This window comes from Tympanuchus pallidicinctus, unplaced genomic scaffold, assembly GCF_026119805.1.
Source record: "Tympanuchus pallidicinctus isolate F22 unplaced genomic scaffold, pur_lepc_1.0 scaffold43, whole genome shotgun sequence".
In the NCBI taxonomy this organism is placed as follows: domain Eukaryota; kingdom Metazoa; phylum Chordata; class Aves; order Galliformes; family Phasianidae; genus Tympanuchus; species Tympanuchus pallidicinctus.
In genome coordinates, this window is record NW_026294762.1 from 516,804 (window position 1) to 530,920 (window position 14,117).

Genomic DNA, 14,117 nt, shown 5'->3' on the forward strand with positions numbered 1-14,117 from the left:
CAATTGCCTTTCCTAAATTCATTGGTATACAAATAGATGCAATCAGTGTAAAAGTATTTTCACAGTGCACCTTCCAACCACTGGGCAGCATTTCCCTTTCTGACCCACACTTCTGTACCACACTCACAGTGTTTCAGAGCTTTTTGCAGTTTTTCCCTGTATTTATTTTTGTTTCACATTGGCCAGTTTTCAGGTTGCTTATTCTTGAGGGTTTTCCTGTAAATATGATTGCTCTGTGATCTTAAATTCTAAAGAAATGAATGTGCTTTTTCTTTTTTTTTTTTTTGCTTTTGATTTTTTTGTTTTTTGCTTTTTCTGTGAAGAATAGGCAGAAAGGCAGCTTGAATGAGGGGGAACCTCTTGCTACCTGAGCCACTGATTTCTTAACAGCTGCTGTATGGGAGACGTGTCACCTTCTAGCCCTACGGAGAGGTATTTTCTCTTAAACCCCTCAGTGACAGCATGCAGAATTTTTCCTTGGATTTCGAGCTGTTTCCTGTAAGTTTGGAAACACTTTCTTTACTTTTTTCACATATGGAGGTGCTCACAGAAAGCACTAATGTGGGAGAATCTGAATTCAGCAGGCAAAGTGTTGATGATTCACAGTGCCTTGTAAAAGGCAACCTAGAGTTTGAGAATAATTGCTCACTGTAAACTACAGACACAGGCAAACTACTGTATTCCACTTGTTTTCTTTGTGGGTGTCTGTCTGCTTCAGACAAATTTCCTTCCTCTTGCTTTTGATGCTGAGCTTTGGCATAACTTCAAGTTGGTGCTCGGCACTGGAGGATTTCTTCTGCTTTACTGAACCAAAAAGCATTGCTGCTGCTTTTTCTCTTCATCAGAGATTTTCTCTCTTCGTTTTCAGGATAATTGAAATGTTCTCCTCACGTAAAATCCAGTGCCACCTTGCACTCCTTTCCTGTGTAGTCAGGCACGTGAACCAGCTCTCAGGGATTTGGAGGATAGTCAGCATTTGTGCTCTGCTGTCTGATAGCAGGTGTGAAGCTTGAAGGAGATGTGCAGCGAACTTGTCAGGAAAAATGACCTTAAGGCTTCTCTGATGGGAGAAGTTAATCAGTGCAGTTTGTGTCAGTGTTTGAGAGTAACTACCCATAGAGAAGAACAAGGAACAGTTTTATTCTGGGTGGAACAGTGCAAATGAGTTCTGACTAACTTACAGTGGGGGAGTCAGGGGGAAGGAATAACAGCATAACGACAGAAAAAACAATTAAGCTGATCTTCTAACTGCAGATGGGCACAGTGGGGCTCTGTGGGGCCTCTGGCCTTTATGCTTTCCCCACACTTCTGTCTGTCTTGCTTCAGCTGTTGTGTTGCAGTGGCTTGCTCCAAGCAATGCAGTGGCTGTGATTCCTGTGTCGCTGCACACCTTTAGCGCACGGTCTGTGTGCATGGGCTGCTTCAGGCCCTGACCGAACCAGCAGCTGATCCTCAGCACCCTTCTGCCGTTAGATGGGCACTGTGTTTGTAGCAGGAACCAAAATTCTCAGGAAGAAAACAAACATCTGCTTCCCGTGGACTGTAATGGAAAAGCCACACAAGCTGGTCTGCAGCTCTCGTTAACCACCAAAGCTGGACTGCAGTGTGAAGCAGAGCAAACTGTGAAAGGAGATTTCCTTTTGTGCACATTTATCCTCGAGCAACAGGACGCCTCATGTCCAGTTTAGGGACTGTAGAGTTTTTTGTGCAGCCTTTTTCTTTGTAATCCTGTGTGAAGCCTTTTAGCTGCAGCCTGAGCAGGGAGTGGTTGGGAGAGGCTCCTAGAAATCCTCTCTATCCCCCAGAATGTTTGAGAACCTTTTTCTTCTGTGTGTACTAAGAAGATTGTGATGCTGTTTGCCAACGCTCTGTGCTGGGAGCCTTGTAGCCACTTCCCTCCCTTCCTTAAGCCATTCATTCTCTTTTTTTCTTCTTGAAATCTTCTCTCTAAACAAAGGAGTATCCATATTCCACCCTGGATTTCATTGCCACTGTTGGGTCCAAACCCCAAGCCCTGCGCAAGCAGGGACAAAAGCTCTGTTGTAAACCAGTGAGTGGAAGGTGAGATAGTGATTGCATTTCGGAATCGTTGCTGTAGCTGAACAGCAAGACAAATGAGAGGTGGTCGTTGGTCCGACGTCTCAAATGGCCTGGGAAACAGAATTTTAAATTGCGCTTCGATGTGCTTAGCTTTAAACCACTTTAAAATAATTTAAGTGTTTTTTATACAAAATCATATTTACATGCAATTATCATTTGTAAGCATAATGCCTTTCTTGAAATGCTAAGGTCTAGAGAGTGAATGGGACTCTTCATGTCACAAGACTCCGTTCAGAGCCACACGAGCAGCGCATGGACACGGAGTTCAGGAAGAAAGCGTTGTACTGGACCCACATTTCCCTGTTAACAACGTGATGATCCTTTGTCTGTAAGGTAAATGCTGCTGTGTATCTCAGCTGCCCAGTGTTCATCACACTAAAATCATGAGCAATAAGCTGTCTTAAGCAAGGCGAGGCCAAAGCGCTTTACGTCTGGGCAGAGCAGTAACTTCTCTATTCAGCTGTTCATAATGATGCTGGTGTTGCCCTGTGATCGAGTTGTGGATTTTGTTCTGCATCACCTTGTAGTTCTGGCAGTGTCACTGCCTGCACTCAGCTGCTGCCAACCCATTTTCAGAAGGCTCTCATTTTATTTAAAAGAAGGGATTGTGAGAAATGTACAAATCGGAAAGCAGGCACAAAAGGACGGGAGCGTTACATGGAGCTCATGAAAACTACATAATGATCTAGACTTTACCATTTCAAAATGTTGTGGTTTTATTTTCATTTTTTTTTCCTCTTAGAATATGCATGCCAAATGTCTTTTTCAATGATTTGTAATATACATTTTCAGACTGGAAACTTTTTGTACAACAACACTCAAATAAATGTTTTGCATTTTATTTGTTTCGTTTTGTTGAGGGAAATGCAGAGGGCTGTTGAGTCACCCTGTCCCAGGGGAGGACGGCTTGGTGTCCAAGAGACACAGGATCACGGACTGTCCACACTCCAAAAGGGGCTCAGTGGGATCACATGAGTGGAGTGGGTGAGCAATAAACCAATGGACCCTTTCCTTTAAATGTACTGCAGGCAGCGCTATGGGGAAAACGCTGCCCTTAGCACTGCAGAGAGCCTGCATAGCAGGAGCAGAGGAAGGCACCACAGTGAGAGCTGGATAGACTGCATCGATGGGCCAAAGTAAACTGAGTTTCAATAGGGCCAAGGGTCGGCTCCTGCATTTTGGTCACAGCAGCCCCAGGCAACCCTACAGCCTTGGGAGGAGTGGCTGGAAGCTGCCTGACAGAAAGGGACCTTGGAGGACTGATGGACAGGCGGCTGAATATGAGCCAGCAGGGGGCCCAGGGGGCCAGGAAGGCCAATGGCATCCTGGCTTGGATCAGGAATGGTGTGGTGAGCAGGACCAGGGAAGTCATCCTGCCCCTGTGCTCGGCACTGCTGAGGCCTCACCTCGAGTGCTGGCTTCAGCTTTGGGCAGCTCAGCACAGAAAGGACACGGAGGTGCTGGAGCAGGTGCAAAGAAGGGCAACAAGGCTGCGGAAGGGCTTGCAGAATATGGCCTGTGAGGAGAGGCTGAAGGAACTGGGGCTGCTTGGTCTGGGGAAGAGGAGGCTGAGGGGAGACCTTATGGCTCTCCTCAAGTACCTGAAAGGTGACTGCAGTGAGAGCAGGGCTGGACTCTTCTCACTGGTGACAAGACGAGGGGAAATGGCCTCAGGTTGTGCCAGGGGAGTTTTAGGTTGCACATCAGGAAGAACTTCTTTACAGAAAGCTTCCCAGGGAGGTGTGGGGAGTCAGCATCCCTGGATGTGTTTCAGAACCGTCTGGCTGTGGTGCTCAGGGACATGATTTAGTGGTGAATGGTTAGTTAGGGCAGCGTGGTTGGGCTGAGGTGGGACTTGATGATCTTGAAGGTCTTTTCCAACCTGAGCAATTCTATGATTCTGTGACTGTTGGCAAGGGAGAAATTGTGCACTGGCAGTGAAATCCGTTCTGTTCCGTGCCCTAAACCCGACGCAGGTAATGCCTCCCCTGGCTCTCCCTGCTTGAGCGTCTCAGGCTCACAATCTTCCCCACACTGTTGCCGTGATACATCTCCACCTATGGGCCGCTACCAACCTCTCGTCTTTAGGAATGCTTTGTACTTTGCAATATCTGCAGCGTTTTGAAGTTAGCACATCCGTTCTGCTTTGTGTTTGGACAGGAGAGCAATATTCCAAAGTTAGCACATCTCTCCTGTCCTGTGCTCAGCTCTCCCCATCCTTTGCCTGACTGTCCCCATGCCGTCCTGTGCTGTTCTCTCCCATCCTGCGTACTTTCCTTATCTTGTGCCGTCAGTCCTACCCGAGTCACTACAGCCCATTTCCAACTTCCCTCCGTCAGCTTTCTTTACGAATCAATAACGTTTAGGACTCTTTTGTAAGTTCAGCAAGGGCCCCCGCGGCATACAAAAAATAAAATAAATAAATAACTGGAAACAACAGGTTCACAGGAAGGTTCTAATTTCAGGAATACACCACATAGAAAAAAAACCTGGAAGCTTCTACTGCAGAAACACAATCTGCCTCTGTTGTGGTTCTGAGACTTTTTGTTGTCACTGTCGCACACCAGAACGCCGTGCGGAGCAGTGGGACTTCACGAGGGAATCTTCTGGTTGCGCTTCCCGCCTTCTACGGCACGTGGAGCAGCTGAGGGGGGAGGGGCGGCTTCCCGGAGGAGCAGGCGGGCAGCGGCAGCAGCAGCTCCGCTCAGGACCCGAGCGTCTGTCTGTGTCGCTCCTGCCCCAGCTCAGCCCTGGCAAACCTGTGTGCCTGGAAGAAGGCTGCGTAGAGACGTGTTGGCGTCCATCCCTGAAGACTTCAAAGGCAAGGCTGGAGCGGGCAGGGCGTCCGATGGAGCTGTGGTGTCTGTGTTCATAGTGGGGGAGGTGGACGAGATGGCCTTCAGAGTCCCTTCCAACTCTACGGGTTCTGTGGCTCCATGATTCTTTGCCCTGGGCTATGAATGGATGCAGTATTTGATGTGATCCATTCTCTATGCAACATGTGAGCATAACCCAATGTTTTTGGCCTGCGCCCCTACAAGCTTCTGAGGGTACAGGCACAGTTCTAAAGGCCGCCCATTGTGTGTCATCAGTGACATCACAAAGGGTGAGGGCAGCCTAGGTAATAGCCAAGGGAAAGCCAGAACAGTCGCAGGAGCGACAGCGACAGGAGCACAGGGACCTTCAAGGCTTCTTGAGCACAAGGACCTTCAAGGCTTCTTGAGCACAGGGACCTTCGAGGCTTCTTGAGCACAGTCCACTTCTCGCCATGCCACTTCCGCCTGCCCGTAAGAGCCGGCGAATCTACCTTTCCTTCTCCCCTCCCTTTGCCAGCTCTGGTTCTCAGTCTGGTGAGACGGAGGTGAGACCCCCCTGCAGGCCAAGGTTGGCTTGGCAGGAATGGCCTCCTGAAAAGGAGGAGAAGGAGAAGAAAAAGAAGATCACAAATCCACGTGAGTAACGGGTGGGAAGCACTGGGCACAGCGGTCATGCTTGATTCAAAGCTGGCACCCACTTCTTCCGGCACCTCCTTTCCTGAAACTCCCTTTCCCAGCATGGAGTCCAGCTCCAGCTAAAGGGAGCGTGGAACCACGGGATCCAGGAATGGTTGGGTGTGGAGGGACCTCAAAGCCCTCACAGGCCCAGCCCCTGTTGTGGGCTGGTTGCCACCCACTGGCTCAGGCTGCCCGCAGCCCCATCCTGCCTGGCCTCGAGCACCTCCAAGGATGGGGCAGCCGCAGCTTCTCTGGGCAGCCTGCGCCAGTGCCAACCTCTCCCAGACTGTTGGGATGGGTGCCGAGAGGCTGCTGGGCTGGCAGGATGTCAGGGAAGCAGGCAGGCAGGATGGCTCCATGCCATGCGCTGGGGCCGTTCTTTCGCTCACTCCTTGCCTTTGGCCCCTCTCTACGGTGCTCATTCTTCTCCTCTTGCTTAGGTATTCGCATCTTGGAGCTGTGGAGAGAAACAGCCATCGCATGCATCTGTGAGTTTCTGCAGAGAAAGGACAAGGTAAGAGCAGCTGTTTGCACTCACTGTGGAAACAGCCCCGGTTCTTCTCCAGGCCGCTACCCTGCAGGCATTGCACCGCGCCCCACGATGCTTGGGGTCCTGCTGGCCGTGGATCTCACCTTCATGCCCCCTCTTGTTCCCTCTTTGACTACCAGGATGTGCAAGAGAAAATCAAATTCCTGAGAGGCATCTGCACGCTGTGCAAATGCAGGGACACGTCGCTCAACTTGGATGCTTTCTGCCAAGAAAAGCAGCTGGCAGAGAATGTCCAGGTGGGGAGAAAGGCAGTGGGCTGGAAAAGGGGGCGTGGACCCCCTGTACCCTTTTGTGGACAAGGCTGGCACGGGGAGAATTGAGCACGGACACGCAAGTGTCCTCTGGTAGCTGCCACGTCCCATCCATCCCATCCCTCCTGTGTTCTGCAGGCGCTGATCGATGAGGAGCCCAAGCACACTTTGTCCTCGGAGATAAAGCAGGAAGCCATGATGAGCTTTGCCAACATGAGGTAGCTGCCCAGGCCCACATTTGGCTAGCACGGCCCCAGGGCAGGCTGCTGGCGGCCCTGAAGCTGGCAGGGAGGCTTCCTCCTGCCCGTGGAGGTCCACGTCCTCCTTCCCGTGGCCTCGAGGCACGGTGTCCAACGGGCTTCTCTCTCCCCTTGCAGCACTGTGGAGACAGCGCTGGAAGGCAAAACGGAGAGCATTCTGAATTCCTGCTTCAACAGTGTCTTCTTTTTGCCTCCGGAACTGAGCATACCAGCAAAGGAGAAAGAACTCTACAATGAGGTGTGTGCTGGGTGAGCCACCGGAGCGCCAGGTCCCTTTGGGCTGCTCCCTGGCTCCTTGTGCTGAGACCGCAGGAGAGCCAGGCAGGGCAGGAAGCCAGCTTTGCTTTTCCACCCTCGTCTCGTCTCTTCTCTGGGGATAGGGTTAGCATGAGGCGCCCCGTGAGGTGCCGCAGGCGCCCTTCTGCAACTCTCTGTCCTCTTGCAGACCATGAGGGCCATGGGCATCATGCTGGAAGCCTTGGTGCAGAACTGCCCCAACAGGAGAATGAGCGAGGAGCTGCACAGCATGTTTCAGGTCTGGCAGGCAGTTGCAAAGAGCGGGGTCAGTGGGAGGGATGCGAATGTCCCTACTGCGGTGACACAGACCCTCCTTGCACGTGAAGGTCCTGCAAAGGATCCTGCCCCTGCTGCTCTGTTCTTCTTCCCCCATGGGGAAGATCCCAGAGCTCCTGCTGGAGCGGCAGAAGCTCCCAGGGCGAGTACCAGCAGATTCTCTCTTTGCAGGCTCTGCTCCACTTCCTCAGCTCCCAGGATGTGCATGTCCGTACGAGAGCCCTGCGTGGGGTTTTACAGATGATCCGTAATTTTATGGAAAAAGTAAGGAGCCAGGCACCCTCCAGCCAGGCTGTCTCCCATTCTCCATATCCCAGAGCAGCTCAGGGGTGCCTGCAGCGGGGCTGCGGCTGGGAGCTCTCAGCAGGGCTCTGCCCCAAACAAGGGTCCTTGCCCCATCTTTGCCCCCGCTCTTCCCTCTCCAGGCCCTGCTCTGCTTCCACTCAGCCCTTCCTCTCTTCTCCTTCTCTCACCCAGGACTGGGAGGGCCCTGAAGCTTACAAGCCACTCATTGACTTCTACTTCCCAATCCTGGGAGAGCTGCTGGGTCACCTCAGCCTTTTCAACTGTGGCTACGAAAGCACCAGAGCCCCAGCTGTACAAGCGCTTCATCGCCTCCACATGTTTGTCAAACGACAAAGAAGTAAGACAAGATGGGTTGGGCAGCATCTCTGCTCCTATGTCTGCTCCTTTCTCCTATTCTTATGCTTTGTGAAGCCTGACCGTGGAGTCCGCAAGCTCTCTGAGCTCCTTTACTCTTACGAGCAGCTTCACCATTCCTAAGCTGCCTCTTGCTCCCAGCACCCATCTCCTTTAGCTGTGTAATCCCTTTCCTTCACTCTCCTCAGCATGGGTCCCATCAACCCATGTCTGCTCACCATTGGTCTCCGTGCTCAGGTCTCCTACACCACGGGTCCCCTCTACCGTGGGTCTCCTCAGAACTCCGTTTTCAGCTTAAAGCACCGTTCACCAATTGCTGAGTTTGATGGCAAAGACACAGTTTCCTTCTGACTCTTCTGTGTTCCCTCCCTTTTAGGAGCAAGCCTGTCAGCGGAGATGGAAAACTACGTGCGTCTCCATGAGAAGCCGGAGGGTAGAAAGTTCAGAGATAATGACTTTCCCACTCCCAAAGATTGCGCTGAGGTAACGTTCTGCCTTGCTGAGGATCTTGTGCTTAGCATCAGCAGGAAATGTCTGTGAGCAAGGGGAGTGCGAGGGCAGCAGATCCAGCCCTCCTGGCTGGAGGACCGCAAGGCCTTCTTACCAAACGCCCATGCCCCCACCTGCAGTCCATCTCCCAGAGCCCTCTCTTGCCATCCTGCCCCACGCAGTGACGGAAGCTGATGCTGCCAGCTTTCCTACAGGCTCTGCTGCCCAGCATCTCTGCAGAGCTGCTCTCCCTGCACTGGAGTGCTCAGTGTGGCATCTCTTCCCTCCCCTGCTTCCACCCACAGTTGTTTGGAGGATACCTCAGGCCTGCTGAGAGGATGGACGTCGTCCTCACAGCCCTTCAAGCGCTGGTTGACTCCAGCATCTATGACAAGGAGGCGGCCTGCAGTGTGATGGCCGTGGCCATGGAAGACCACGCCTTCTGGATGCCAGATGTAAGCCCCTTTTGGCCACTGCCCCATCCTTGAGCCCTTTCAGGCGCTGTTCTTCCCTCCCCAGCCGAGGCCTCTGGGGCTCCTGAAGCCGTTCTCAGCGATGGGAAGTGCAGTGGTTTCAGCGGCACCTGTGCTAATGGTTGTGGTCTGTTCTCGCGTGTGTCCCCTTCAGAAAGCCCAGTTCATGACCTTCATCCGCAAGAACTTGAGGAGCATCACCACAAAGGCAGCGCGGCACTGCCTGGACTCCCTGCTCCTCCTTCTGACCAGCCAGATGCCCACGGAAGAAGTCAGGAGCCTGCTGAAGTCCTCTCCACCAAGCGACAGGTACTGTCCTCAGCAGCCTGGAGGGCTTCTTCCAGGTGCCCTCCTGCTCGCCCAGGGCTCTCCAAGCAACGTGGGCCTGCAGGGTTTTAGCTGTGCTAAGGTAGCTCTGCCTACAATGTATTTGGGCTTGCAGCAACGCCCTGGACCCGTGGGAGGTGATGCTCTGCATGCCGCAGACCTTGGAGAAGGTCTTGAAGGAGGTGACCAAGGGCTCACAGCTGAGCAGGCTGGTAGAAGGAGTCACAGAAGACACCTGTATCCTCTTCTTGGCTGTGAGTTAATGGAGAACAGTTTGCTGCCCTTCGGGGCTGCGTGTGCCCCTGCAGGCTCTCACCTGGCTATGTCTATGTTTCAGCTAATGGCAAAGAGTGAAGATAATGAGGACTTTTTTGGTGACCTGCGCCACCTCAAGACTTTTCTGAAGCATCCAAGCGTGGAGATGCACAGCGTGGTGCTCAGAGGGCTTGTCGTACTCTCCGAGACACGGGAGAAGGTGAGTGGGGCGTTGTCAACCAAAGCGGCACTGGGCTTCTTGGGCAGCGACGGGAGAAGGGTGACGGTCACGGTGGGGCCTGCTGGCTTTGAGGAGCTTTGAGGATGGGACGTCAAAGCCCAGTAAAGTCAGCTTTTACCGTGGGCTAGTTGTCACCTACCAGAGCAGGTTGCCCCTGGCCCCATCCGTCCTGGCCTTGGGTACCTCCAGGGATGGGGTACCTACTTCTCTGGGCAGCCTCACCGCCCTCTGAGAAAAGGATTTCCCCATTGGCCTTGCGACTGCCGTGCCCGCTGCCAGCAAGTGAAGCAGGAGACTGGAGCTCAGAGACGGGAGCCTTTTGCCCAGGCGGTCGTTCCCGCATCAGACAAAGGAACTTGCGTTTCCTACAGGCAAGAAAAATGCGGGTGGTGCTGCCAGAGATCATGGCCACCCTGCAGGATGCCAGCGCAGACATCAAGATGAAGGCCCTGTTTGTCATTCAAAACATCATGGGCTGCGTGAAGAGGAAGGAGGCCAGCTCCATCGCCGTGCAGCACGCCGAGAAGCTCCTGCCTCTCTTTGTCGATGTAAGTGAAGCTGCTGCAGGAGGCAGAGCCCTCGCAGGGCACTCTGCAGTGCCCCCGCCTCTGGCCCAGCTGTGTGGGCAGCACTCGCATCGGGCCCTCTCCCCTCCCCGCTCCTCCTGGGGCTCCTTCCGAGCAGTGGGACGGCTGTGGGCCCTCGGAGAGCCCCGCGCCCAGCATCTGCTCCCCACCCTTGGCTTCCGGCCCTCCGTGCCTCCTCCGCTGCCTGTGCAAGGCCAGGCCAGGCCTGGTCCCCACGCACGGTGCAGGAAGGCCCGCAGGCGCTGCGTGCCACGGAGGCCGTGTGAAGGCGGCCCGGCCTCCTCGTGCTAGAATTCTCTTCCTTCCTCCCTCCCTCCCAGGAGTCCAGTGCCGTGCAGGTGTCCTCCATCCGTCTCTACAGAGACATGGTGCAGGCCGTGGTCTGGTGCCACCGGAGCAGAATGAAGGGGACGGTGCGCAGAGGCCTGGTCCCACTGCACCTTCGGATGCACGATGAGAACCAGGACGTGGCCCAGGTACAGTTTTCCGCCCCACCGAGGGCACGTGACACCGTTTGGGTGCTGTGGGTGCCAGGGTGCGTGGCTGCTGCCCGAGGCCCGGAGGACAGGCCCAGCTCCCTGCCGTTCCTTGCACCGGAGCAGGCGGCGGGGTCGTGCATCCACAGCCTGGGCTCCGAGCTCTGCTACCCGCAGCCTGGGTGTCGAAGGCCTGGGACAGAGCCAGCTGGGAGCCCAGCGTTGTGCTGGGTGACCACGGAGGGGCTGCGGCTCCGTGTCTCTGTGTGGCCATCACGCCCTGCTGTCCGTGTTCTGTTCCCTTCCCACAGCGTGCTGGGAAAAGGCTCCCGGCCCTGGCAAGAGGAGGGCGATGCCGGGTCTCCTTCCTCGGGCCTTGGTGCCATCTCCCAGCTTCTGCTTCCCCACAGGCCGCCAGGAAAGCCATTGTACAAACGGCCCGTCTCCTGCGCTGGAACGACCTCCTGGAGCTGGCTGAGAAACAGGAGACGTGGAGGATCGCGCAGTGCTTGGTAAGGAGAGCCCCAGAGCCCAGAGCAACAGGAACAGCGCGGGGAGCTGGGGAGCATCTGCAATCCCCATGTTCTTATGCTTTCTCCAGCTGCAGCGGGACCAGAGCAGGGCACAGGAATACCTGCAGCAGAGCCAGCCCTACCTGCAGGACCCTCAGGCCGCCGTGCGAGTGGAGGCCGTGAGGTTCATTGGTGAGCCACAGCCCCTTTGTCCCTCTTGGCAGTGGTTGACGGTCCCAGCCACTGCCCTGTGGCCCTAAGAGCCCCTTGAGTGGGTCCCAGGGCCCTGCTGCCTTGCTCAGGCCGCCCTCGGCCACTCTCGTTGCTGGGGAGCAGTGCGGCTCTGCTGCTGGCAGCAGATCTGACGGGTGCTCTGTGCCTAGGGCTTGCTGCACGCTACTCAAGGGACCTGAGCGAGAAGCAGCGACAGGACATCATCACGGGTAAGTGAGGGCTGTGGTGTGTGTACTGAGGCTGGGGGCAGAGACTCCCATGCCTCGCTCTCCTCCAAGGAAATTCTTGGGGCAGAGGGCGATACAAAACCACAGAGTCCTAGAAAGGTTGACTTTCAAGCGACCTTAAGGATCTCAGAACCAGGGAATCCTAGAGAGATGGGACCAGAAGGGACCTGAGAGATCACGCAGTCACGAGATCCTAGAATAATTCAGTGGAAAGGGAGCTCAAAGGTGGTACAACCATGAAATCCCAGAGTGGGAGAATGGTTCGGTTGGAAAGAACGTTTAAGGCCATCCTGTGCCAACCCCGTACTGTGTCCTGGATGCCCCTGGACACAGGATCAGGCTGCCAAGGCCTCCATCCAACCTGGCCTTGACCACCTCAACGGGTAGGGAACCCGCATGTTTTCTGGGCTGCCTGTGCCCTGTAAGGAAAGGCCTCCCTGCCCTGTAAGGAAAGAATTCTGTCCTAAGTCAGAGTCCGAGGAAAGGGCAGCAAGGCTGATATTGTGGTGGGAGCCCAAGCTCGATGAAGAGGGAGATGATATCATGTCATTGTCCGTGATGTCTGCTGGAAGTAGAATGCCTGGAGAGGAAAGTCTTGGGGAGATGCCTGGGGTGTGTGAAGGAGAGCCTCCTTTGCAGGATGTGAGAGGAAAGGAGGGAATGTGTCCACCTGCAAACAGGGAAGGACATGTGGGTTATGTGATGCTAATGATCTCAAAGGTCATTTCCAATTGAGATGATTTGGTGATTCTAATGCATTTGGCTCTTTCCTGATGGGCCGCTCCGTTTGTCCTACCCAGCCTGGGACAGAGACGTGTGGCATTGGAGCGGTCTGCGGAGTTCGCCAGCGATCTCTGCAGATTGCTTCATCCCTGCTCTGTTTCTTCCTGTTGCAGCCCTGGCGCCTTTGGCCCGTGACGCGGAGAGCTCGGTCCAAAGCTTGGCAGTGCAGACCACATTGATCCTCAGAGCGACCACGAGGACAGCGACATCACGACGGGGCCTGCGAGCGCTGTGCTGTCTGTTCCGCTGAGCTGCAGCACTCCTGAGACAGCTCTGTCCCTCGGAGGAGCACAGCAAACCCAGTGCCCTGCTGCCCTTCTCCCTGGGGCGTCCCTGCCCGTGCTCAGCAGGCGCCGCCATTCCCGGCCTCTGCTCCCGGCGGCTGGACGGCGCATCCCTCTGCACCCCCGCGGCCACGGCTGCCCAAGCTGTTGGCTTGGCTGAGCAGCACTGAGTGAAGAGGGATTGTCTCAGGCCGCATCTGCGCACATATACATCATGTGCAATGTAACATGTAATAATGTAATGGGCTGTGTGTAATGGATAACATTACGGATACATATATGTTCAATGTATAGAAACAACCAACCTTCTTCTTGTATATCTTTTTGTATATCTATTTTTATATTTAATAAAATATTTTTATAAATACAACGGTCCCTTCAAACTTGTGGGAGATTTAACCTTTGCTTCCCTGAAACTAATGCAGCAATTTCTGTTTCGGTGGAAATGGCTGCAATTCTAAATGAGTTCTCGTGGTGCTCACCAGAGATGGATTCTCCGTGGGGAAATCATGAGCCAACCCGGTAGCTTTCTCTAATGTCATCACCGGCTGCGTAGTTGGGCGGAGAGCAGTGGGTGTTGCGTCCCTTGTCTTCAGCAAGCTCCCTCAGCTGGCTGTCATCAGTGGCGCTGAGTCTGGCTGGTGGCCTGCAACGGTGCTGGGGCTTTGAGAGGTCTTGGAGGACGGGGGAGGTGCCTGAAGACTGGAGGAGAGCCAATGTCACTGCGGTCTTCAAAAAGGGCAAGAAGGAAGATCCAGGCAGTTATAGGCCAGTCAGCCTCACCTCTGTCCCTGGAAAGGTGATGGAACAGCTGTGCTGGAAGCCATCTCCAGACAACTGGAAGAAAAGGAGGTGATCAGGAGTAATCAGCACGGGTTCACCAGGGGGAGGTTGTGCTTGACCAATCTGGTGGCCTTCTGTGATGTTGTCTCTGGCTGGGTGGATGGAGGGAGAGCAGTGGATGTAGTCTACCTTGATTTCAGCAAGGCTTTTGATACTGTCCCCCACGACATCCTTATAACAAAGCTGAGGAAGTGTGGGACAGTGGAGTGAGTGGACAGTGAGGTGGGTTGAGAACTGGCTGACTGGCAGAGCGCAGAGGGTCGTTGTTGGCGGCGCAGAGTCTGGCTGGAGGCCGGTAACCAGCGGTGTTCCTCAGGGGTCGGTGCTGGGTCCGGTCTTGTTCAACATCTTCATCAATGACCTTGATGAGGGGATGGTGGCCACCCTCAGCAAGTTTGCTGATGATACAAAGTTGGGAGGATTGGCTGACACGCCTGAACCAGCTCTCAGGGATTTGGAGGATAGTCAGCATTTGTGCTCTGCTGTCTGATAGCAGGT

The 14,117-nt window shown here is 54.3% G+C and overlaps 3 protein-coding genes across 3 annotated transcripts in view; all 3 read left to right on the forward strand.

Moving 5' to 3' along the window:
- The first annotated feature begins 4,912 nt into the window (after window positions 1–4,912).
- LOC128090120 (uncharacterized) overlaps window positions 4,913–14,117 on the forward strand; it is a 52,886-nt gene continuing 43,681 nt past the window's right edge. The window contains exon 1 of the mRNA XM_052702182.1: window positions 4,913–5,552. Within this exon, the coding sequence (XP_052558142.1) occupies window positions 5,369–5,552 (184 nt within the window). The 5' untranslated portion in view covers window positions 4,913–5,368. The remainder of the gene's footprint in view (window positions 5,553–14,117) is intronic.
- On the forward strand, window positions 5,601–6,923 carry LOC128090127 (uncharacterized). The gene is made up of 4 exons (XM_052702199.1): window positions 5,601–6,108; window positions 6,264–6,380; window positions 6,534–6,613; window positions 6,773–6,923. Exons 1-4 carry the CDS (start codon window positions 5,704–5,706, stop codon window positions 6,906–6,908), a joined length of 738 nt encoding a protein of 245 aa, XP_052558159.1. The 5' UTR covers window positions 5,601–5,703; the 3' UTR covers window positions 6,909–6,923.
- LOC128090124 (uncharacterized) lies at window positions 7,098–13,159 on the forward strand. The gene is made up of 14 exons (XM_052702195.1): window positions 7,098–7,190; window positions 7,400–7,492; window positions 7,706–7,871; window positions 8,265–8,371; window positions 8,683–8,832; window positions 9,005–9,159; window positions 9,293–9,431; window positions 9,515–9,652; window positions 10,045–10,221; window positions 10,581–10,736; window positions 11,147–11,248; window positions 11,338–11,440; window positions 11,632–11,691; window positions 12,606–13,159. Exons 1-14 carry the CDS (start codon window positions 7,104–7,106, stop codon window positions 12,740–12,742), a joined length of 1,770 nt encoding a protein of 589 aa, XP_052558155.1. The 5' UTR covers window positions 7,098–7,103; the 3' UTR covers window positions 12,743–13,159.